The sequence below is a fragment of the Nothoprocta perdicaria genome, unplaced genomic scaffold (genome assembly GCF_003342845.1).
Source record: "Nothoprocta perdicaria isolate Ctin4 unplaced genomic scaffold, notPer1 scaffold_49, whole genome shotgun sequence".
Taxonomy (NCBI): domain Eukaryota; kingdom Metazoa; phylum Chordata; class Aves; order Tinamiformes; family Tinamidae; genus Nothoprocta; species Nothoprocta perdicaria.
In genome coordinates, this window is record NW_020455743.1 from 903,506 (window position 1) to 928,439 (window position 24,934).

At 34.9% G+C, this 24,934-nt stretch overlaps 1 protein-coding gene across 1 annotated transcript in view; it reads left to right on the forward strand.

Annotated features, from left to right (window-relative positions):
- Positions 1–24,934, forward strand: part of IL1RAPL1 (interleukin 1 receptor accessory protein like 1) — a 701,170-nt gene that overhangs the window by 525,569 nt on the left and 150,667 nt on the right. The window contains exon 6 of the mRNA XM_026047316.1: positions 6,298–6,372. Coding sequence (XP_025903101.1) covers positions 6,298–6,372 — 75 coding nt within the window. The remainder of the gene's footprint in view (positions 1–6,297; positions 6,373–24,934) is intronic.

Here is a 24,934-nt window from a genome sequence, read left to right on the forward strand (position 1 = left end):
TCGCTTCATGCACGTAACTTTAGTATCCTTATATGTGGTTGCCCTCAGTTTGAACTGCTTGATTCAGAATATAACTGGGCTTGAGACTTAACACTCTTGCAAGGGTTCTGTGCCTTTCATAATATATATGACTGTAAACAATGCCCTTGTGAATCCAAACTAATCTGATTATAATTGATAAATGAGATTTAAGCTTATTAGGAGTCTCAAGCAGGTAGAATTTTCTTTTTATGAAAGATCCAGTCATATATGTATTTTTTAAAAAAGGCAGTAATTTCTCTTATGATGTATCTAAACTGGCAAAGCAATAGCCTTATATCTCAGGAAAAACGGGAAGGCTTATACTGCATTATTTATATGCCTCACATACTTACAGATGCTTTGAGGAGTTTCAAAGATCTCAACAATAACATTTACCGGGTCAGTAACTGTAYGTTAATGTTTGAAAAATGTCAGGCTTAGGTTGTAACCTTCTATATACGACTGCTATTATATTCTTTCTTTTATAGATATGATTATTGGGGGAAAAAAAGGTACTTATCATGTGAAATATTCTAGTTTTTCTTCTTGTTCTTTAATTACCTGTGGTTACTAAATATTACCATCTATGGATCAATGGTAGCTTTTCATAAATGATGGCTTTCCATTGAGACAAACAGATATATTGCTGATAGTGCTTCATCTCAAGAAGTGGAAGTTTCACAAAGTGGACTTCTTAACATAATAATCTAAAACCCAAATATATATTTTAATCTCCTATAAAGTCTTCTCCACAGATCTTGGTGTGAGGTACCATGCTTGACAATGCTTGGCTAAATGTTCGCAGTTAGCTTATTGCTGCAAAGGTCAGCATACCTAGATTGTTTCATGGCCACTGGCACTAGCCACCAYACTAGCCACCTTTCCGGGCAGCAGGAGCAGGCGAGTTCTCAATTGCAGGCATTTTGCCAAAGAGTATTTGGAGTCTTAGCTGTTTAAAATCTATCCCGAACATTCTTTTGGGGTTGGCAGTACCTTGTTCCTGAGACCACTTCTCCTTGCCAACCATAGCAGGATGAAGAGAGGACAGAAAGAAACTCAGAAAATCAGCAGGAAATTAGATAGTACACAGAAATTCTCTTCATTTCTAAAGGCAACGGGGGAGGGGGAGGACGGATGTTCAAACAAAGGGGTGAATTCAAAGAAACACTGTGGACTTCAAGAGCAGAACTAAGTTGTTTTGTTGTTGTTGTTGTTGTTGTTTTTCTGGTATCCTTTGATTTCAAAGAGTAGGAATGTTTTGCCTCCAGTAGTGCATTTTTTTTATATGGACAGGAAAGTGKTTTTTTTGTTTGTTTGTTTGTTTTCCTAAAAACAGGCACAGACTGAGTTTTATGAACATGACAAGGTTTGACCTCATTATATTACTTAACGCTTCAGTATGATCTGAAGAATTTTTGTCCTCAAAAATTAGTTTTATTACACAAAAAAAAAAAAAACAGAGCAAGAATGTTTTTCAAACAGAAAACTCAGAATGACTAGGTAAGGCAGATGTTGTTAACACTGAATTTCTCTTTGACTTTTGTTTTGCAGCTGTGCAGAAATCACTGCAAACACTGTAGGGAGGCCTGTGCAAATCCAAGCTAAGTATAGCTCAGAGATTGGCTTCATTTACCACTTCCACTGTCAGCTATCATTTAGCACAGACAAAACTTACATTGGCATAGCTTTTGCAGTATTTAGTACTCAGAGCTTCCTCATTTGAAATCAAATATTTTTTATAAATATTTCCTCAGTAATTTTTAAAAGACTATATGTAGTCATTGTAATTTTAAACAAAGAGTCTGAGACCACTTATCGCCTTGTAAAGCAGAATTAAATATATATTTTTTGAATCATTATTTTTTAAAAAGCTTATTTTTCTAAGTATTTTTGAGGACCATATTCACAGCATTTTAATGCACAGTTTGGTGTAATATTTTCTTCATTAGCGCTATATTAATTTCTARCAGGTGGCTGGTTTCTTCAAATAGCATAATTTATTTTTTTCTCTTGTAAGCCTCTTTGGAACAGAGGGAATACTCACAGAGCAAATGTATGTTTCATGCAGCCTTCAGAAACTGAAGTTAAAGCTGAAGCTTAGAAAATGGTGTATGTAAGTAGGTGGCTGATGTAAAAATATTTTCTTCTGGCTAGTTTCCACTTGGGTGACTGATTGTGGTGGCTCTCAGTTTCACCACCACAAGACAAATTGTACAATATGTTTCAAAAATGTACTCAATCTGATAGACATGAAAAGTGAATTTAGGCATCTTTTTCTGCAGGCAGAATCTCAGTGCCTGCGGTTGGATGATACTTTTAAAGTTAACTATTAATTTTTAAATAGCTTCAGAATCAGTTACTTCAGTGATTTTTTTTTGTTTGTTTGTTTGTTTTACTAATTTAGTTACTTCTCTTTTTTAGATTGAAAAGACAGGAAGATACAGATTTATTTGCAGAGTTGATAGATAAAATTCTGTGTTTTGCAATTATACAGGAGCAAGCCCATTACTTAGATACYAGGAAGAGCTCTGCAGAGATGGCTCATATTTCAAGCAGAGCATGAGCAGTTAACTTGATTGTGAGATTCAGCAGGTTTTCTTTGCAAGAAGTTGACTTGCCAAAACCCAGTTTTTTGAAGGCACCATGCCAGTTCTGGGTAAGTTTGGCTGGAGAAAATTACTAAATCTTAACTGAAAAAGAAAGAGAGAGCAAGAGAGAAAAAAGAATGGAATGAAAGAGAAAGAGGGAGAGAAAGAAAAAAGCAAGAAGAGATTGAATGTGCACCCATACATCAGTAAACAATATCCAGGAGTTAAGTTTCTTGTCAAGGAACTTGAGAACTCCTTTGAAAATTCCTATTTGAACATCATCTGTTTCTCCTATGACAACTATGTCAATAAGCATCTGTCGGGCAGAGGACCTTTTCTTAATTTTTTAAAAAACTTTCAAAAGAATTTTAAGTCTCTCTATAAATTACAGAAAAGGAAAAACTTCGGAATCATGGTCAGTTTTGTAGGACATGAAAACTATTAACTTCTCATATCTATTCATAAGATAGAATATAAAGACAGTTCTTGTTCTGCATTTTATAGATTTTTAATTAGTAGAAAGAAAGGATTTAAGGAATGCAACACTGAAAGGGTGATATTTGCCTCAAGAGCAAGACCTGAGTTGCATTGTCTTATGATTAACTTTAATTWTTAATCTATTGGAATTCTTCCTTGTCATATTGGCAAATATTACCTTAAAGTAGGTATAAAGATTAATATTAACTTCTGGTATGTCTTTTAATATTGTTTATAGCTCTTTTTTTATCGGTCCCCCTATGTTTTTGTACTMTGATGGAGTCTACTATCAGCAAAATAAGGAGTGTGTGACAAACTGAAAGGCGGAGTGGCTATTTTTGCAGGACCTTGAATAGGCTGGAAAAATAGACTGATGGTCATGGGTTCCAGCAAAGGCAAATCCTAAGTCCTGCTAAATAAGTGGAATAAATATATTTAATAGTATAGGCTGAGACCGACCAGGAAGGAGAAAGCTATGTCGAAAGGGGTCTGGTGGACAGTAAATTGAGCATGAATCTGCAAGGATCAACACTACAGCCAGACTATATTAGTGAAAAATAGCTATCGGGTCGCAGAGGGTCTTCACATCTGTTTGACACCTGTGTGAATGCACATGAATGTAGGGGACTGAGCACAGGGTCACCAGGATGGTCAGGGGGCTGGAGCACTTGATATATGCAAAGAGACTGAGATACATGGTCTAGCTCAGCCTGGGGAAGAAATGGCTCAGGGAGCTGTCTTCAGATGTCTACAGCTACTTGATGGTAGGTTTGTAGAGAAGATGGATCCAGAGTCTCCTCAGTGATGCCCTGTGGAAAGAGGAGAGGCAGGAGACATGAGCTTAGATATGTTAATTAGAAATTAGGAAAAGGTCTTTCATCATGAGATTAGTAAAACACTGGAAGACGTTTCCCGGAGAAGTTCAGAAATTTCTGTCCGTGGAGGTATAAATACTTGACTGGACAAAGTTCTGAATAACCTGCTTCAAGCAGACCTGCTTGGAGCAGGAGCTTGGACCAAATTGTCTTTGGAGCTAGCCTCCAGTTTATATGATTTTATGTATTCCTAATATAAAAATTACATGTCTAATTTATTTATTCAGTCACACTTTCTCTGATAAATTCGCTATTGAAGAGTTGAATCTCACAAGTTACAGGAAAACTATATTGGTCAGAAATTATATAATATAATAACTTTATATTTTTTATGTATGATTTACTTATGTAGAACTAGTATTAACAGCTCAGTGTCTATTCTGTGTCTATTCTTTCAAAAGTAGGATGCCTTTTGAAGACCTGAGTTATAGGACCTCAAAAGTAATATAGATCTTTTCATAAAGAAAAAAAAATATATATATACATACATACTTATTTCTAATTTGCTCATTTGCTGTCTTCAGATTAACTCTACCAGTTAATGTATCTTTACTTACAATGAAAGAACTTTATTTGCTTTGAAGAGTGTTAAAACAGATTTAAAACAACAGTGACTCAGAAAACATTATCCGATGAATGATAATTGAGTTGAGAATGACAGAACTGCAAAACTAAATTTAAATTCGTGGTGAAAAAAATTTTAAAAAATGGCAATGTGCTGATAAATTATGAGTCTTTTCAGAGAAGTTAAGAAATGAGAATGACTAATTTTACAGTTTAAAAAAACCATATCCCAGCAATTTAAATCCTTTTTCCACCCACTTGCTTTAGCTCCCAAGGGGAGGAAAAAAAAAAAAATGAGAGAGAGCTAAGACATTCAAATCAGTGTAAAGAAAAGTAATCCAGTGATGTTGTCTAAAAGTCTTTCACAGCTGTGGGCTCTCTCTGCAGTCTGTGATGCAGGAGGTTTTATTGTTGCTGCAGTAGTGAATTGCAAGAGAGACTGCAAAGTAATTTCAGCTCTTGGCCATTGCTGAAGAGAGATTTTGATTCAGCACTAGTGCTAATGGGTCAATATCCTAGACCCCACTTATGTGGGTTTATGCTTGAATCAGATCAATAAAAACCTCTGTAAAGCAGAAACATGGGAGTTAATAATGGATCCCCTCTGTACTTGCTGTAGTGTTAAATTAATATTGTAGATTTAAAATTCAATCCAAGAGCAGAGAAAATAAACTGAAGCAGCTAAATCTCTTCTGCAATTCAGCTGACAAGGTATGAGTACCTTTGGTAGTTTAATCCAATACACATGTGGATGTGTGTGTGTCGGTAAGAAAGGGAACAGTGATTTTGACAARCTGGATGGAGCGAATATTATAGAGTTACGTAAAAATGTCAAGTGTACTTTAAATCTCTGACAGCCCATAATCAGCAGTAAAGACTTAAATATGAATTAATGTTGAAAAACAAAACATCCAAATGTTCTAGGTGACTACAAAAGTTGGAGCTTTCCCCTGAGCACTTACTAATCATTTTGAGAAAATATGAATATTCTTCTTTTCATACCTCATGCACTTATCTGTCAGATATCAGTAAAGAGCAGACTTACTAACAGCAACAAAATTAGTAATATTCAATGTCACTTTTATGAATTACAGAATCTAGAATGACTACTCTGTTTAGCTGCATGGTTTGAATGAGCTTCAGTAGGTTCCTATCAGCACCTCTGCAAAGTTCTTGGACCATTACAAGTGTCATTCTTACTCCATAGTTTGCAAACTTCTTCTAAAATTATTTTAAGGTTGATGAAAGGAATGAGAAATATCATTTTATTAGGAGTCTTGACACTGTTTCGCTACATCCATCCCTTGGATTTTAAAACTAAACCTTCTTCTGTTACCATAGCCCCAAAAGTTTCAGTGATGGGAAAATCCTTTTAAAGTAAGATCTTCATCAAGTGTTCAGAATATTTTCACAGCAACTCAGTTTATTTAAATTATTTCTCCATTAATTACTGCATCTTATAAGAAGTTAAGATGTGTAGGAAATGTGTAGGAAAATGTGTAGGAAAACACACAATTGTAAGACATTATTAAAAGCTTTTGTGAGAGTGTAAAGCAATGACTTTGAACACCAATGCCACCAATATCTTAGTGTATGAAATATTCTGATTTTTGGAGGTATATTTGCTCTCTACATGAAAGAAATATACAGTGTGAACATTTTTTAAACAAAGGAAAAATCCAAGTCTTTCTGAGGCAATATATGTAAAATCAAGCAATATTCTACACAATAGTAATCAGAAAACTATATGTTTGAATTTCTTTCTTTTCTAGCACCACTAACAGATAAACCACCAAAGCTTTTACACCCTTTGGAGAGTAAGCTAACAGTTCAGGAGGCCCAGTTAGGTAAGTAGCAAAAATATACTTTCTATTGAGATTATATGAAGGTATTTTGTATGCTAATGTGTGATGCTAACATAATTATATGACAATATTTTCATAGAAAAGATATTAAAACACACTTTTCATGCAAAACTATATAATATGCCATCCAGAAGTGTTGCTCATGCTAATTTGTAGTAATGAATGCTAAATGATAAAGTCTTGAATATTACTGAGTTATTCACATTTGCTGAAGTTTTATAGTTATAAGTATACTTCAACTTATTTTACTGAAAGAAAAAAATCTCTACTTAAAATTCACTGTTTATTCAAGATTTATTGTGATTTTACAGTTTAAATTTTGCCTACAAGACTCCTGTGCTTTGTTGATTACTTATAGAATTTCAAAAATATTCTGAATTTATAAAAGTTATGCTGGTCTAAAAACTAGTGGGAGAACGTGAGAAGATGCATCATAATATGTGATTGTTTTGAATGTACAAAAGATTACATCTGAGGGATGTAATCTTTGTGACAACAAATGGAAAGAAATTTGGTCATGAAGAAACTTTTTCACTTTTTTCAGCCTAGTGGGTGGTGGATATGTTTTGTCACTTTGGTCTGCTAGTACTGTACAGGGAATTAAGGCTCCAAAGCTAAGTGAATGACTTACTATAGCTTGCAGGATGTAACAATCCATCTTCTTTGTGACTTGACACAGAGGGCAGCTTGTAAGAAACAATCCAGTGTAGGTTACACTGGAATTATGCTTTGCTGTCCATACAGTTACTGATCAATAGATCTTCTAACATGTTAGCTACCGAAAAAAAAAAAAATGGAAGAAAAAAAAAAGGTGGTTCAGTCTAAATCTCAGCCAGACCTTTGCAATCTAGAAAACAAAACAAAATAAAACCAAGGAGATTCTACTGTGCAACACCAGGAAAGGCAGGACTCCTGTGAATAAGGTATGCAGTCATTAGCAGTACTTTATGGCTCTTGCCAAACTATATTAATAATAGCCATCATGTAATTTAGCTTTATTTGGATATCATGAAATAGTACACAATTGCAGATATTCAGATAATGCTCTGAGGTTTTGGTACACATTTTCTGAAATGATTACAAAGAAAGGAGGAGATGTAAATAGATTGCATAATAGAAATCGTTTGTTTTTCAAGGTTTTGTTTTGATGTAATAACTCAAAAAAACTTTCCTGTGTAACATTTCTAGATGATTTTTTCTTTTCACTCACATAGAGACCTAAGGAACAAGGAACACAGAGAAATGCTTGTGCTTTTTTTCCTAATTTTGCTTACTGAAATATTATGTTTGAATAATATATGCAGAGCCTTTTTTGACCATTGTCTTGCCTAAATGTACTGCATTGATGAGACTTTCAAAAAGAGCATAATTCTTAGCAGATATCTAGAGCTTTTTTCTTTCTATATAGTTATTATGATTAATCATATCTTTGAATTCTCATAGTTCTAAGAAATACAGTGAATAATTTGAGAAGTGCATGGTAATGGAAAAGGCATTTTTTAAGAAAGCTAAATAGCTACTGTTGTATGTGAAAGTATTGTGCAGYTGGATATGGGATGCAGGAACATTAATTGCTATGATTTAATTTAAAATGGTCCTGACCTGTCAGGCTAAGAACACTGATGGGCAGTATTCTCAGGACTCAGTAATCCCAGTTTATTTGGRGCTTCTAAAAATAATAAAAGTAAGAATACTTGAGTTCAGGTCTCAGAAGTGAATTAATTGACATTGTTTATTATATAATGTGTAAATGAAAAATCTTAAATTTCAGATAATATATTTTCTTTTTAATTCTAGGCTCATATATACCTATATGTTTTGTGTGTTTATATGTATATGTATAAATTCTATTCTGGTTTTCTGTATTGGCAGATTTTACGTCTTTTGATTTTCACTTCTCAGGCAACAGATTTCCCACTGGCACTATAAAATATATTTACTTAATCATGGAAACAGGAAATATACATTCAGTCTTATTCTAGAAAATATAGTTTTATTATCCAGTTGATTTATCTTTATGTTCTAAAAGAAAACAGGTGCATCTTCACACAAAAGAATACTGGCTCTGAATAAAACACCACTAAATAATGATTTTAAATATCTCACAAGTTAGTTAGCTGGTGTCTTCACCATTTTTCAATACAACATTTTTCATTTTCTTATTCTGCACAAGACTATTTTGAAATATCAGAATTCTCCTAGAAAAATAAAGCAATTGCTGCACTGTTTTTAGATAGTCCTGGTATCACAAAAGAGAAAAAAAAAAGGAATAATTTGAGCACAGTATGAATAGGCCTAAGAAACAAGTTTGTATAGACACCCAAATGTTTTCTTTGTCATCTGAAGACGGTGAGTTTCATCCAACACCAAAAAGTTAATCCTTTGAATCAAATATCCAGGACAGCACTTTTTTCTTATTTGTCTTTAGGATATTTTTTCAATAATATACTAATATAATGCTCATTTCAATTATTCCACCTGATGAGTTGAGGCTTGCTTCCTATTTCTTCCCTTCCCCACACATATCACTAAAACTCCTTTTATGTATTGGTTCTAAATGAAAGACAGAAGGAATTCCCAGAGTTAAGTGTTCAGAGAGAGGAGAATGCTAGTTCATTCATAATACCACATTTTAATAAACATCTTCCACACAAATTGACTTCCTTAATGATGAAAGCATTCCTTAACTAGCCTAATCAGTAGCTGTATAAATAAATTAACTAATGTGATATGAATTAACTACTAATCTGTGTATCTATTCTGTCTGAAAATTAAACTGAAAGAGTATCTAAAATTATTTCTTATCTCTGTACAATTCATGTGAATGCTGTATTGACTCCATAACAGGAACAGAATCATTTTCAGAATCTTATATCTGTTTTTAAGCTTATCTTTTTTAATTACACCAGTGCTATTTAAATGAAAGTGATATTTTCTGAGGATGAAAATTCCAATCYTTCCACACAGTTTTGGTGCAGCATCACATGTTGCCAACTAGGATATACCCATTAAATGAAGGTCTGGCCTTTGTAAAGTTGAAGGTAAGGTATTGCTTCCAATCACACTCAGAATGTGAAACCAATGTGTGATTTTCCTTTCAGACCAGACATTCAGACTTTAGTCTGCCAACGGAATTTCAGCAATGTGGTGCTGGGGTACCCTTACCACCTCAAATTCACCCTTTTTATTAAGAGAGGCTACCATCTCCTTCATCTAATTCCTCTTTAAAGCATGTATGTATGCAAATGTTGCACAAATAGAGAGTGGTAAGAGATTAAAAATGGAGTTTATTTATTCCAGTAGCTCTGTTAATAATGTTGGTTAGAAATATCCAGCAATAATTTATTGGCAGTGGGTTAGACTTCCAATAAATATCACTACCATTTAGTGGAGCTGCCTCCTTCACTATTTATCTAGTCCTATCACAGAACAGGAAGGGCAGATTGTCCCCAGCTTCTCCTGTTCTGCTTTCAGTTCTGAATGCCACACTCTGAACAAACTAGGTCTTGAAGATGACTAGATAGAAGACTTATTCTTTTATTCGGTAATGAAATCTACTAGACCAAAAAACAGGAGAATTTTCCTTTTCTTTCAATTTCTCATTGTCCATGAGAAAGACATGCCAGTGTCAATCTTCAATCATGAGCAATYGTGAATATCAAGAAACTGAAGAAAGGTCATATTTGTCCCTCCAATTCCATTCTGTTACTTCAGCTTAAACCCTAAGATTAGAGCTCTAAGAATAATATAGTTTTAAAAAATCTATTGTGTTTTCAGATAGCTTTTCCTTTATCAGAGAAGGAAAGAGTTCTGTAATTAGCTATAGATTTAAAGAAGCATTAGAATAGTGTGTAACAAGTCACACAGAATATAGTTGTTGCCTTGACTGTGCTAGTATGAATGTGATCTTCTCTCGGAAGACAGGCAAAATCTGTTTTGCTTAGTAGTTAGTTGCTTCAAAGATTTTAGGTGTTCTGTTGTCCCCTTTGTAGACTCTCCACATTTAGACTGCATAATCCTGTTATTCTATAGCGAAGGTTCTCCTCATATAGTCAAAAATAGTTATACTAAGAGACAATATGCATGTTAGTACCACTCAGTAATCCTAAAATAAAGTTTGCAGTTGCAGTTCAGTGAGAATATGTCAGCTAAATCTTCTTCTCCTCTTTTTCCTAGTTTAATCACATAAAAGGTCATAATTAAGATAATTAGAATTATCTAACGTATGTTAGACAGCTGTGCATAAACACATATACACATATATTTAATGTTCCTTTATATAAAGTCTATATAAATGTATAAGTCTTACCAATACATTTGTTCAAATTTTATCTCACTTTATAAATGCTTTGTCTGAGAAGCCTTTATGTGAAGCAATGAGGGAATACTGAGGCTTCTTTATTCATGTTAGGTTATAATCCACTGTAAAATATCTGCTCTACAGGATTCTATATACCAAACTTCTCTGAATCAATTTTTCTGTTAAGCATTTAAGTAGAATTTAATGCAATAAAATGGCTTTGTACATTCTCTCTGCAGTTATTTTCATGTAATTCTTTCTATGGAGTCTAATTATGTAGGAATTTGCCATTTGAAATTGTGCATTTTTTTGTTTTTTCCTATTAAAAGGTAAACAACCAACTTATTTTTAACATGGGAGAAATCTGTGGAACATCTACATGTTTTCAGTTTCATTTGCATAATCTTCCAGAAGTTTTATTTCTATCTAAAACTTACCTGAAACATCAAAATTCATATGGCTCTTTCTAGCACAGCGAAATACGATTAGATATTAAAAATTCTTTATAACCTTCTGTGGGAGACAGCAGGATATAGCGAATTATCAAAAGCAAAATCATAATAAATACAGAACAACATATACTAAGAAATAAAATTTAGAAATAAGCATACACTGTACATGATGGGAAGCCTTTGAAATCAGAGTTAGAAAAAGACTCTGATTATACAAAATTCAAACATCAGGGGTCATATTGTCTGTGATCATTTTCCCTGTATTTCTGGCTTGAAACTATGTTGAATGTTTCTAAATTATGTGTAGGCACTTCATCATATGTAATGTTGAAACATACAAAGTCATTTTCTTTCATACAAAAAATACAAGATCACTTAACAAGATTGTGCCTAAATAATGCTAAATAGTAAATAACAAAGTTAAAATTAAATACTGCATCCTATGCTCTTGTGATTGATAACTTCTTTAAGTTAAAGAACTCCTCCAGAATTTCCTGCTATACATATAAGTAGAGCATCTCTTGTGAGCAGCAGGGATCTTCATATGTAAAGCTGATCTCAATAAAGATGTCTTTGTGCTATCAGTGGAACTACCAACCTAGTACAGTTTTTCTCTCAGAAATTAATCTACTCTTCTACAATAAGCCCTTTCCAGCATTATCGGTGAAGTCAGCATATCCATATACAATTCAGATTTGGAATGCTTTTACAAGATGCTCAGTTGAAAACTGCTTTGTCTTGACTACACTGTATTGAGATTCAGCACTGTTCATAAGTTTCATTTTGAAAGAATCTATCTAAATTTACATGCATAAATATAGCATCAATAATTACAGAGRATGTGACAGGTCATCGTGTTCTTTACATCCTTTTTAAAATGCAGGATTTTTGGAGGAACGCTGAGATATTTCTGAGCAACTAGCTGCAGATTTTTCTTAAATGTTCATGATAAGCTCTTATAGCTTGGAGCATCATAGTGGTATGAATAAATTAAACTAGTTGAACTATATTTTTTATATTTCTTAATGGGTCTAGAAGTTTTCATTGTGCACTCTTTAGTAGGCAATCTTGTTAATTTACAAGACATATAGCTAATACACAGGGCAGAGTATCCCTAGATATACATATCATGTATTTGTAACAAATGTCCAACTCAGGTCTAATTTTAGAATTGTATATGGTATATACAATTTAATGAACTATTTATGTTTAATATAAATATATTTATTTTAAAATAATTTAATAAGTAAGCATATCAAAAAGTCTAATATGAATTAACTTTGACTTTACATAATCTAACYGATGCAAATTGTTCTTTTGTGGCAGGCACTGTACACCTTTGTATAGCACTTCAGCAGTGATAAAAGGATGTTGGTCTGATTAAAAACTGCAGGTTGATGAACCACCTCTCAGCTGTAGTAAGACTTGAGAATAATAGAATATAAATGGCTTTTTAGTCCAATTTTCATTTTTGAGAGTAAATTATCAGCAATGTGTTGGGAATTCACATTCCAAACAATTTTTTTTGGCATATATTTGGCATAGAATGCTCTAGCCAACTAAAAACCAAAAATAACATGAGTTTTTTTGATAATCTGTTCTCTTTTTAATCTCTTATATTCATTTCACCTTCGTTAGGGCTACGTAGAACAAAAATTACACAAAGAATTACAACATTAACTAGCTCCACATTAATGCCATGGTTAGATTTGAGATGAGGAGCTGTAGGCTCATATACTTTCTTCCTTTACAACTATTTCTAGATTTTTTTTTGAAGTAGTAAATGTTTGTGTTTTTAAATAATTCATTCATTTTTCTTGGGATTTCCAAAGGCATGCATTGACTTCAGCACTAATTAAACTAGTTTCTTGTCATTGTTTTTATAGGTCTTTCAAGAATACAGAAATACTCTCAAATTTCTTGTAATTTAAATTATATTAATAGAGAGATATTGTGTTCATTTTGTGTGTATATTAATATCTCTTTTCCCAGTTTCTTTTACCCAATATGTTCAATTTACTCAATATAGAATTAGAGTATTTATTACATTTATTATGTTTTCTGTTTATAATATGAAGTGGCAATTCTAATAAAAGGGGAGATGACTTATAAATGGAGCAGCAAAAGCAGTACATTTTGAGTGATAATAGATGAAAAAAAACCACAATTTTTTATCACGGATTCAGTATCTTAAATGTAGTTTTTAAATTTTTCATTGCTTTGGAAAGATCCTGTTCTTTAAACTTTATTTGTATGAATACCTTCAGTCAGATGAGTATTTACATGATTGAATTATTCTTCTTTAAAAAAAAAAAAAAGAAAGAAAGAAAAGAAAAAGAAGACATTTGCATGTGCACGGCAAAACCAAGACTGAAATCTTTGGACTTATTGTTTTAGTTTTTCTGGAATGTTGTGGAATACTTATCTCTAGTAGATATTTATGCTTATGCATTACCAACAATAGCCAAAACTGATTTAAAGTAGAAATTAAAATGAGGATTAGTATGCTATCATATTATTTAGTGGATGAGCAAGTACAAAGAATGATTAGATACACCTGACATGTCCCCATGAGTGTTGCTGCTGCTACAACGTGCCACATGCCATTTGAGTTTTATGAATACTGCCTCCTTTTTCAGATTGCTATTTTATTTGGGAATTGCTATAGTCTCTCCTTTGGGGTAGGAAGGAAGTGTGTTCTGGTGTTTCTACCTTCACAGAAAAGAGAATTAAATGTTGCCTGGAATCTCTGAACATGCAAACTTTCTTTTTTTTTTTTTTTTTTTTTTTTTTTTTTTTCTGCTTGAGTCTTTTTTTCCTCTTGTCTTCTATTTTAAATGCTTCTGACAGAGTGAATTCCAAAGACGGACTTATCCAAAATATACAAATTATTTGTAGTTGGATGCACAAATATATCAAGTTGCCTGACTTCTGTAGATGACAAGACCTTTGGATTCTTGCTATTGATATATTATAGAGAGTGTTCACTTTGTCCAGCTTGAGATCTCTGACTTGGATAGGCCCTTAAATTAGTCTAGAATTGGAACAAATTAATTTTGTCAGGTAGCTGGATTAGCCATTTATGGTGTGATGTTTCAAGAGTTTTTTAATACTATATAAATTTCTTTTGCCCTGTCATCCAGCCCCATGGCCCTCTCTCTGTTTTCAGCCAACTCATAATCAGAGGTTCATGAAATGACTGGAAGATAATACAAAGTTACTACCACTAATGCGAAGTGATCAGAGTTACTGGATCACTATGCTGGAAGTAGCATGGTGGAACAACCCTAGTTGATATATGGAAACAGTGGGAATGCCTGGACATAGAGCAAAGAGGGAAGGAAGAAATGTAAAGTCTATTCAGCTCAAACTGATAGGAAAATCATAGAATCATAGAATCATAGAATCATAGAATCATAGAATCATAATGGTTGGAAAAGACCTTCAAGATCATCGAGTCCAACCACTTTCAACACCATACCTGCTAAACCATGTCCCTTAGTGCCTCATTTACACATTCCTTGAACACTCTCAGGGACAGTGACTTCACCACTTCCCTGAGCAGCCTGTTCCAATGYTTGACTACCCTTTACATGAAGAAATTCTTCCTAATATCTAACTTGAACTATCACTGTAAGTCAATACTTGGTCATTGTATTCCCATATGCTCAATGCACACGTAGGGATTCGTGTCTTTACAACATGAATTCCATTCATGTCAGAGTGGAACTACTCAGTGGAACTTACCCAAGTTGCCCCATCAAGGTGGCTTTCATCGTGATTTTGGCATGCTGAATATTTAGTTCATTTGCAAAAGCTCCATGCTATAGAGTGAATATTAAACTCCTATTCGTAAAGGAGCTTAAACTGTTTATTGAGGCATCTAGGTGACATACCTAAAGTTAGAGCTTCTGAGTATCTTCCTTTATGTTATCAGTACACAGTATGTGAACATGGAGGTTTCAGAGATTTTTTTTTTAAAGAGCTTTCAAAAACATTTTGCTTCTAAACATTTTACACTGTGCATTTTGGAATTGGAAATGTCACTGGTATTGTATATCACAGAATTTTATATCCCAGATTTTTTAATGTTTTTGCATCTTTGACTGTTAAATTCCCGAAAATTCATGAAAATGACTCCATAACTTGAGATGTGCTGATGATTTATCATGACAAAAGATAATTCCTCAGTTAATCATTGTTTTGATGTTATTTAAAGTTCTACATGAATCAGGCTATAAACAAATTGGCTACCCAGTATCCAGTTTTGGAAATTTGAGAGCAAATGATATGTTTTTCTGTGGCAAAAGGAAAAATATATTAGTCATAACAACTCTTTAATTATATTTTCAGTTAATTTTATTTATCAGTTTAAAAAGTCCTTCTACTTCTTTGTACTCATTTGTGTGAGTAAAGAGCACTGGTTGATGGTACTCATTTTTTAAGCAAAAGTATACATGATAAATTACTGATGCTGAAAACATAATAAATATTTTTGATGGATTGATTTTAGTCACAGTGCTCATCAAGCTTCAGTGACTATTAGAATTTTAACAGATGAGCTTTTCCATGGTAAAATTTATTCTTTTGATACTGTAATGTCTGAAGATTTGTTCTTTAGATTTGTTTTTCTGTTGCTCCTCTTAATGGCATGAGGAAAAACATCTCAGTATTGTTCCTGCCTTTGAAATATGACATTGTTATAGAAAAAAAAAAATGATAAAAAAATGATACAGTCTGCACAAATAAGGTTATTGAATCTATTTTATGTGGACAGTACATTGAAAAGTATGAGGAGAGACTGAATGAGTTGGACCTGTTTAGCTTGGAGAAGAGAAGGCTGAGAGGGGATCTGATTAACATGTATAAGTTCATGAAGGGAGAATATAGGGAGAAAGGGGCCAAGCTCTTCTCAGTGGTGGCCAGTGACAGGACAAGGGGAAATGGGTATAAGTTGAAACACAGGAAGTTCCAYCTCCAGGTGAAGAGGAACTGCTTTACTGTTAGAGCCGTGGAACAKACTKCCCAGGGAGGTTGTAGAGTCTCCTTCTCTGGAGGTCTTCAAAATCCGCCTGGATGCCACCCTGTGCCCTGTGCTCTGGGTGTGCCTGTTTGAGCGGGACATTTGGACTAGATGATCTCTAGAGGTCCCTTCCAACCTTGAACATTCTGTGATTCTGTGAAAAGGTACCAAATGTCTGTCTAATTTTAAGGTTATGGAATATCTTATTCYTAATTTGGTCTACCTGTATGTCGTAGATAATCATATAAATTAGTCACTTTTTTAGCAAATCACTTTTAACATAATTTTGCTTCATAATGGAAAGACCAGTGTTTTCTGTAAGTTTAGTGGACTGCCAAGCTACCAAATTCCCATTCTCTCCACAGTCTGAAAAGGTTTCTACACATCCTTCTTCTCATCTTCATTTTGCTTAAGTTTCTTATGTAATAGAGTAGAGCAGAAGACAAGATTGAGCAGTCAGTATCTCTCAGAAGCTGAGTGTGTCTTCTCCTTTGACCTTTGCTTGTGATTTAGAAATGTTATACTTGTTACTGCAGAATGGTGTCACTGATCAATCTGTCACCAACTACTCTACAGGCTCCCTGCTCCTATCCCTTCCTTTGCTCTGTCACAATCTGTTAACAAGCGTAGGAGTGGAATGACTCTTCTAAACTGTCATAATATCCTAAAGGATGGAATATAATTCATGCCTTTTTGTGTTCTATATTCATTATGCCTCTTTCAGAATTACCTTAATGGATGACAGGATCCGTGTGGGCACTTGGCACTCACCCAGCTGGGCAGTTCTTGTGATATTTCACTGTATTTCACTGCTGAGGCTCTGTGTGGAGGTAGTTTTGGACAGCCATATATAGAGGAGGAGGCTCCAACATATCATCAAAGTTTATCAGAGGTTATATTAATCTGGGGGCTGGATTACGCTCCAGATGGAAGCCCATGCTTTAAAGTTGAAATGAATCTAACTTTTCTTGGAAAGAAGAGAAATTAAAACTGTCTCTTTCTGAGTCTGGATTCAAGGGTTTTGAGGTTTTTAAGGGATTGTCTAAATCCTCAGGGCAATAGAGTTTTCAGGTACCTACTGAAAGAGAGAGAGAGAGAGAACGAAGAGAGAGGCCAAGCTGAGAGACCAATTTAACAGATAACAGGAAAGGTTTCAACTACAAAATTCTGCCAGTAGAGGTAATCTATTATAAACGTCCTTGATAATCTTGATCCTGGATAGACTTTTATAATATGAGATTTGGCAACTGAGCTGATTCCATTTCTCTACTAGTACATGATCCATTACATGTTACTGCTACAGCTTGTCAACTCACATACACAGGCAAAGGTGTTGGACTGCCAGTAACAGTTTACAAGCAGATGAAAAGCAAGGCCTTTCAGTCTAAAAAAGGCTAACAACAGAAATTGTGGCATATGTATTGGCTCTTTAATTGGGATCTCAAAGGACAAGTGAGTTACTGTATATTGGTTGAGCCTCAGTAAATGATCCCCAGCAGCAATTACTGTTACATGTAGTTAGTGTCGGGTAAATGCAAAGTAAAATATTGCTTAAGTGTAAGATAACACGATTGTCTTTTCTTTTAAAAGGGTTATAGTACATGTAATCAATTACTGTGGCACAGCAGATGCTGTACACTCCTTACAGTCTCACAGCCTCACAGAATGGTTGAGGTTGGGAGGAACCTCTAGAGATCACATGGTGCAACCTCCCTACTTAAGCAGGGGCACTTAGAGCATGTGGCACAGGGTGGCATCCAGGTGGTTTTTGAAGATCTCCAGAGAAGGAGACTCCACAACCTCTCTGGGCAGCTCTTCATTTGCCTGTGGGGTCTCTGTCACCCTCAGAGGCAAGAAGTTCGTCCTCACATGCAGATGGAACTTCCTTACACCATGATAATGTATTTGTCAGTTAGAGAATACTGAATACTCACTAAGTTATATCTCTAATATCTCTCTACTCATCTGTTCAGAGTGTAATGTAATATATCTCCTATTCCATCACAGTTCTTAATGATTAATTAGGAGAAATGACTGTCTGGACCATTTTTCACTTCTATCAGAAAGTACTGAATTTTAAAGCACACTTGTTAACAGAATTGCACAAGTCTCAAAAAGAAATATGTATAACTGTACTAGCCATGTAAGCTTCTTTGTACATCAAACGTTATTCTACTCTAACATAAAATTTTATTTCATATATACTCCTGGTCTGTCATAGTAGTACAGCAGCTTATCATACATCCCTCGTACTGCCATCATGCATGCTATCATCTATGAAGCCCCACTATTTTGTCCTTAAATTTTCTCAAAGTATGTATATATTACTAAGCCCTTGTTTGTTATGAACAAGTTCAGTAGAGAAGTTGTATGTATTTTCTGCCCTTTTCATCCAAAATGATATGTCAAATTTGATAGGTACACTCCTGTGTGTGAACCAAGTTAACTACCCTAAATGTGCATTGTGTAAATACATTTTGTTTACGAAATAACATGAGTCTGTAATAGAACTCAACTTATGAATTTGGTTTAAAAGTAATTAGAAAACTACCAATCAAGATTAACCTTCAAAAAATTAATACAGGCACTGTTTGCAGCTAATATTTTACAATATTGAACTCCATTAGGTCAGAGGAGAAAAATAACAAAACCTGAACAAAAAATAAGATGGTTTTGTTGTAATTTTATATTCCAGCTAAAGGAAATGTAAAAGCTATACAGACTAAATAATGAAGAAAAAAAAAAGTATTTTAGTACCATTAGTTCTGTTACCTAAAAATATGTAGATAAAAGAATAATTTTAAGAGGATATCTGTTTTCTTGAAAAACTGTATACTCATTCTAAATGTAATTTTTTAGAGGTAAAATGTTGAAATGTTTCATTCCAGATTGTAGGCACAACAAATAGGAGCAGATTACAGTAATTATTGATCTTCTGGGCAAACTGTTTGGAAAACGCATTGCTCTAAATCCATAAAAGATGTTATCTTTCACACTGTTGAAAAATTGAATTCTATATCCTTGTCCTTATGACAATGGGAAAAGCTATAAAAATATTTCGAGAGTCAAGGAGAGGTTGGGTTCTATTTATTAACTTTTTTCTAATAAATAGGAAAAAAAGAGTGAATATATTTTTATTAAACTAAGAGTTAAAGATGGCAACTCAAACTAAAGTAAATGCAAAAGAAGTTTTCTTAACAAGTTTCATTCTTTTCTATCTGCACTACTCATTTCTGACTATTTAGAATATTATTCCAAAAAATATTCCTTTTTCTTCTGAGAGAAATAGTTTGGAGGAAAAAAAAAAAAAGTCATTTCCCTATTAGTAAAGATTAAGCTTTGTAAAGGTTTATAGTGTCAGTTTTAAAGTATAAGATGAAAAGAGGCATAAACTGATAGTAACTGGTTTAAAGGACCTTGAGGTGTGTTGTTGTATTTCCAACATATAGTAAAAGGAAATAATTTTTGTTGCGGTAATGACTACCATATAATGCTAGAAGAAAGTGGCTCTGATGGAAACTCTGTGAAAAAAAGTGATTAAAGAGTTTTTAAAAATGATATGTTTTATAAAATTATAGTGTTAAAATTATCACTTAGTGCACTAAGCAAGAAAAATAAACTAGTATGGGGATACATAAATAATAATATAAAAATCAGAAGTACCGCATTGAATGATTAGAATATCAGCTTCAGATGTCTTTGTAATTTAAAGCCTTTCCACTTAAATAAAATATATAGGGATTCAGGACTGTGGCTTTCAACAGGGAAGTAAATGGTTCAGAGGCCTAAAGATAATTGAATCAATTCTATATTAAAAGAATAATAACATTCTTAAAAAAAAAAAAAAAAAGACACTCTGAATCTTGTATTCTATCTGTGTGTAAAATGCCCATTCTTTCATTGTCAGGTTTCATTCTGTCGATGGTTGTTCACTTTCCTCTTTAGTAATCTTCCCTGTTTGCTGGAGATAAAGTCTTTAGCAAGCAACACTGCTGTCATGTGCATCCTTTTCAAAAAAAGGGGAAAGAGGCCAGGTTTTCCCTGAGTTCCAATTCTACTTCTTGCATTTATCTTTGGGAACACTGGGTGCCTACCTATCCTTATCATAAATAATTTTCTCTCATGATGATCAATGAAGATAATTTTCTGATCTGGGCTCTTCCTTCTCTTTATTATTTTTATTTCCTAGTAGCTATGCTATTGCACCTTTGAAGAATTGTCTGAGATTCAATTACTGTGACTTTTGCAGAGCTAGAACAAGTGCTAACAGTAGGCAGTTACTCATTTGTGCGAGAGRTGTTTAGAATCATAGAATCATAGAATCCTTAAGGTTGGAAGGAATTTTAGAGATCATCTAGTCCAAACCACCCACACAGGCAGGGTCACCTAGAACAGAATGGCATCCAAGCAAGTTTTGAAGATGTCCAGAGAAGGAGACTCCACAGCCTCTCTTGGCAGCCTGTTGCAGTGCTTTGTTACCCTCACTGTCAAGAATTTTTTCCTTAAGTTCCTGTGGAACTTTTGGTGCTTCAGTTTGTGGCCGTTTCCTCTGGCTCTATCAATGGCCACCATCCGCYTCTCTCCCTCCCTTAAGGTATTTATATAAAGTGATGAGCCTAGCCCCTTTCTCCCTACATTCCCCCTTCATGAACTTATACATGTTAATCATATTCCCTCTCAGCTTTCTCTTCTTGAGGCTGAACAAGCCCACCTCTCTCAGCCTTTCCTCCTACGGCAGATGTTCCAGGCCCCTGATCATCCTCGTAGCCCTGCGCTGGACTCTCTCCAGCAGCTCCACATCCCTCTTGTACYGGGGAGCCCAGCTTTGGGCACAGTACTCCAGATGTGGCCTCACCAGGGCTGCGTAGAAGTGGATGATCACCTCGCTCGCTCTTCTGAAAATGCTCTTCTTAATGCACGCCAGAATCCCATTGGCCTTCTTGGCCAAGAGGGTACACTGCTGCCTCATGGTCAACCTATCATTCACCATGACGCCCAGATCCTTCTCTGCAGAGCTGCTCTCCAGAAGGTCAGTCCCCAGCCTGTACTGGTGTCTGGGGTGATTTCTCCTCAAGTGCTTGACCTTGCACTTGCCTTTGTTGAACTTCATGAGGTTTCTCCTTGCCCAGGTTTCCAGTCTGTTCAGGACCCTCTGGATGGCAGCGCAGCCCTCTGGGGTATCAGCTAGTCCTCCCAGTTTCATATCATAGCAAACTTGCTGACAGGGCACTCTGTCCCTTCATCCAGATCACAAGTATTGAGCTTCTATTTAGTCTTTGGGTATACTGCTAATAGAGGAAGGATAGAAACTTCTGGTAGCACTAAACTAGGAAAGAGTCACATAAAGAAGGGCCTTTTGGAACAACAAAATTTTCTCAGGTGACAGTTCCTGTAGCAAAAAGATTCTCCACAAATGCCCTAAGAATAGAAGAAACATTCTTCTTCCCCAGCATCCTCTATGAAAATAGGCAAAAGCGACTCTACAAATGTGACAAGTAAACTCATAGAAAAGAGATAATCATTATTTTAGAAGATCCCTCATCTTCCTACCTCTTTACCTGAACTTACTATAGGAGTATCAGTACTCTTCCAGCACACACATGGTTATAGCATGTTTGTAAATGCAGCAGAAAAACTCAAGGCAGGTAGCATCCTCTTTCAGACTATTGCTGAAGTAGATTTACTGGTGATGGTCAAGCAGAATGAAATTATTAAAAGTTATTTGTTTTATTTTCTTCACATGTTTTCCACCTGTTATTATTAGTTACGGCTTTTCAGTGCCTTTTTTTGTATTATTCTGACCTGCACAGGAGTCCATTAAAGGTATGAACCCTATAAAGGACACTGTTTTCTCCATCTTCCTTCCGTAGTATCTTCCTGCTCAAGAACAGACACAAAGGCAAAGAAAAAAAAAAAAAAAGACAAAATGTATTCCATACTTCCATAGAGTACAAATATCTCTGAATAATATCTATTAGTTAAATAAAATGTTCGACACAATCTGTACAATACACTTCTCATTACAAGACACTTTTTAGCTGCCAGGGCCCCTACAGAACTCTGCAAAGATTGGAGTTATCAGTGATTTTATAGTGTTAATTTGGTGCTTCTAGCTATTGAAAATTGTGCTAGGTCAGGATGTAATTTCAGAAGAAGGACTGCAGTAAAAGTCAAGAATATCACGCTTAGCACATTTGCTATTTTAGTGGCAATGTAAGGAATCAGAATATATTTTTGGACACATCCACCTGCACTACCATTTTTAGTAGGAAATCCAATGTAAAGAAAATTTCCTACATGCAGGAAGAAGTACATGATTAGAGGACTCAAAAGCTTATTTATTAGAACCTTTTGCCTTTCTGATCCCAAATGATTATTGCTTTCAGGCAAAAGTAGTAGTAGAGACAATATTTTTGCATCTCTGTCACTTCCTTATTTATGGAATATTCTAAAGGGATTAAAAATGCTAGTATACATACTTCCAAATTCAATGCATCTGCTTTTCTTTTGTTAGACCACTTTTGACTGGGAGTATAGTTTCTGTGTCTTAATGAGCTACACAGGCATGAGTTTAGGGGACATCACACATTACCTTCCCCCTTAGCAATTTACATAGTTATGGAAAGCATCGTTGCATAGAAAACCTTAATGAAACAGTAAAGAACCTTTTGCCTGATCCCAGCACCTTTTGCTCTATTCCATATTCATGGCAATTTTTTCCCTTGAGTGCTTCTTGTATTCCTTAGCTCTGTTATCAAATGTTGATTTTCAATGGCAGGTATGATACTTAGAATTGAAATCTTCCAATATGTTGTGTCTAGTGTTCTGTTCATATTTCAATAAACAGCTTAAACTTTTGAGATGACTTAAAAAGATATTTGAGATATCTTTCAAAGACCTCTAACTGAACAGCTTGCTCTGAAAAAGCAGAAAAGTTGTATGCTACATGGTGCAGGAAATAAGATTAGGAGTACAGGTTTAATTGGCATAAACAGAGCACCTCCAGCAGAATGAGAAATCAAGGATATTCAAAACCACAGGTTCAGGCTGATGGGCAAGTAAAAAGTTAACAATAATACTGCTGAATTGAACAAGCTCTGACGATGTGCCAGATGGATGGCAGAGAAGTCTATGGAGGATAGCAGAAAAGCCTATCAGAAAAGTGACAGTGAGACTTTGGGTGCTTTCCCCAACAACAAAGGGAAGGGGGAAGTCATATAAAGGCATGATGATCCTGATTGGCTAAGATTTGCTGAGAAAGACTCAGCTCACTAAAGAACTGAAAACACTTGCAAAGCACTTAATAGGGCGCCAAACTTGCCTGAAGATACTGGAAGGACCACCTTGTAAGGATGATCATAGCACAGTCAGRTTCTCCTTTCCAAGGGGTATAAAGAGAGATTCTAGCACTCATAAGTTGAAAAGGGATCGAGATCAACACCTGACCAACTCCTCTGGCTGGATCATGAGTATCCCTCCCATCCCTTTAACCTGGGAGGCTGAGCTAAGGTAACTCCTCTTGAGATTGACAGTCCCCTGTACATGCAGAGTGTAAGAGCACTCGATTGCAGCTCCTTATAAGGTTGATAATCCCCTGTACATTCAGGATGTGGAATCAACTAGCATTTTCATCTCCTTGCAAGGTTAAAAGGCCCCTGTACACACAGGGTGAAGTAACAAGCTATATCATTTTATTTTATTTTATTTTATTTTATTTTATTTTATTTTATTTTATTTTATTTTATTTTATTTTATTTTATTTTATTTTATCTTTCTTTGCTTTGCTTTTCTCTAATTGCCAGTTGCTAATTACCCATTGGTAAACCCATCCCTGTAACAACCATGCCAATTAATGGCGGATGTTGTTATAACAAAGATCTTGTGCTGGTGAATAAAAAATCAACTAACCAAAGCCCCTTTGGATTATTTTGCTGTCTCCTTTAACATGCAGGATAGGGCAACAGTAAAATTTGGCATAGTCAGCAGGATAGTATAACAGCACAGGCATCAGAGCGTGAGAATGTAAGAAGCACACAAATCTGCTAATACGGGGGGGGAAAAAAGTACTAGTATGTTTTAGGGAAAAAAAACAAAGACTGGGAAACAGCAGASTAGGAGGAGAGAATCATGTGGCATAACACAGTCAGAGCCTGTTATGGAGAACATAAGTGGGACAACCAAGAGGAGAATTCACAKATCCCTATTTGGGGGAATGACAGCTAGTGTGCTGCAAGAAGCACCGAAATGCACAGAAGGCAAGCACTGAATGTTATAAGGGAATGATGGAAGGTATACTAAGGGTATAGTGGAAAGAATCTGTCTTTGTTGATACTGCCAGGTTTGCAATAAAAAACAAATGAGTGAACCCTTAGCAATCTTCTGACTGCATTAATATTAGTCTGCAAGGTTCCTTCGTGCTAGTTTCCCTCTGTTTGTTAAATGAACACTGAAATAAAGAATTTCTGTAGCAGGAAACACATTACAAAACACATTTTCTAATTATATTAGGCTATACTCAGTTATAATTATCTAGTTGTGTTTGTGTAGTATGCTTATAAATGAAAGCTGCTTTCAGTAAGTATAAGAAAGCATGGCACAATGAAATACTCTCCTAATACCTGGTTGGGAAGAAGATGGAAAAGATGGTCAGCAAATGCTCTGACTTTTGAAAATGCTTGATAGATCACTCTTCATTTGGCCTTTGCAGCTCTGGAATTTCTATATCCTTTTATCTTAACTGGTTATTTTCAATTTTAAGCTTATTACTGT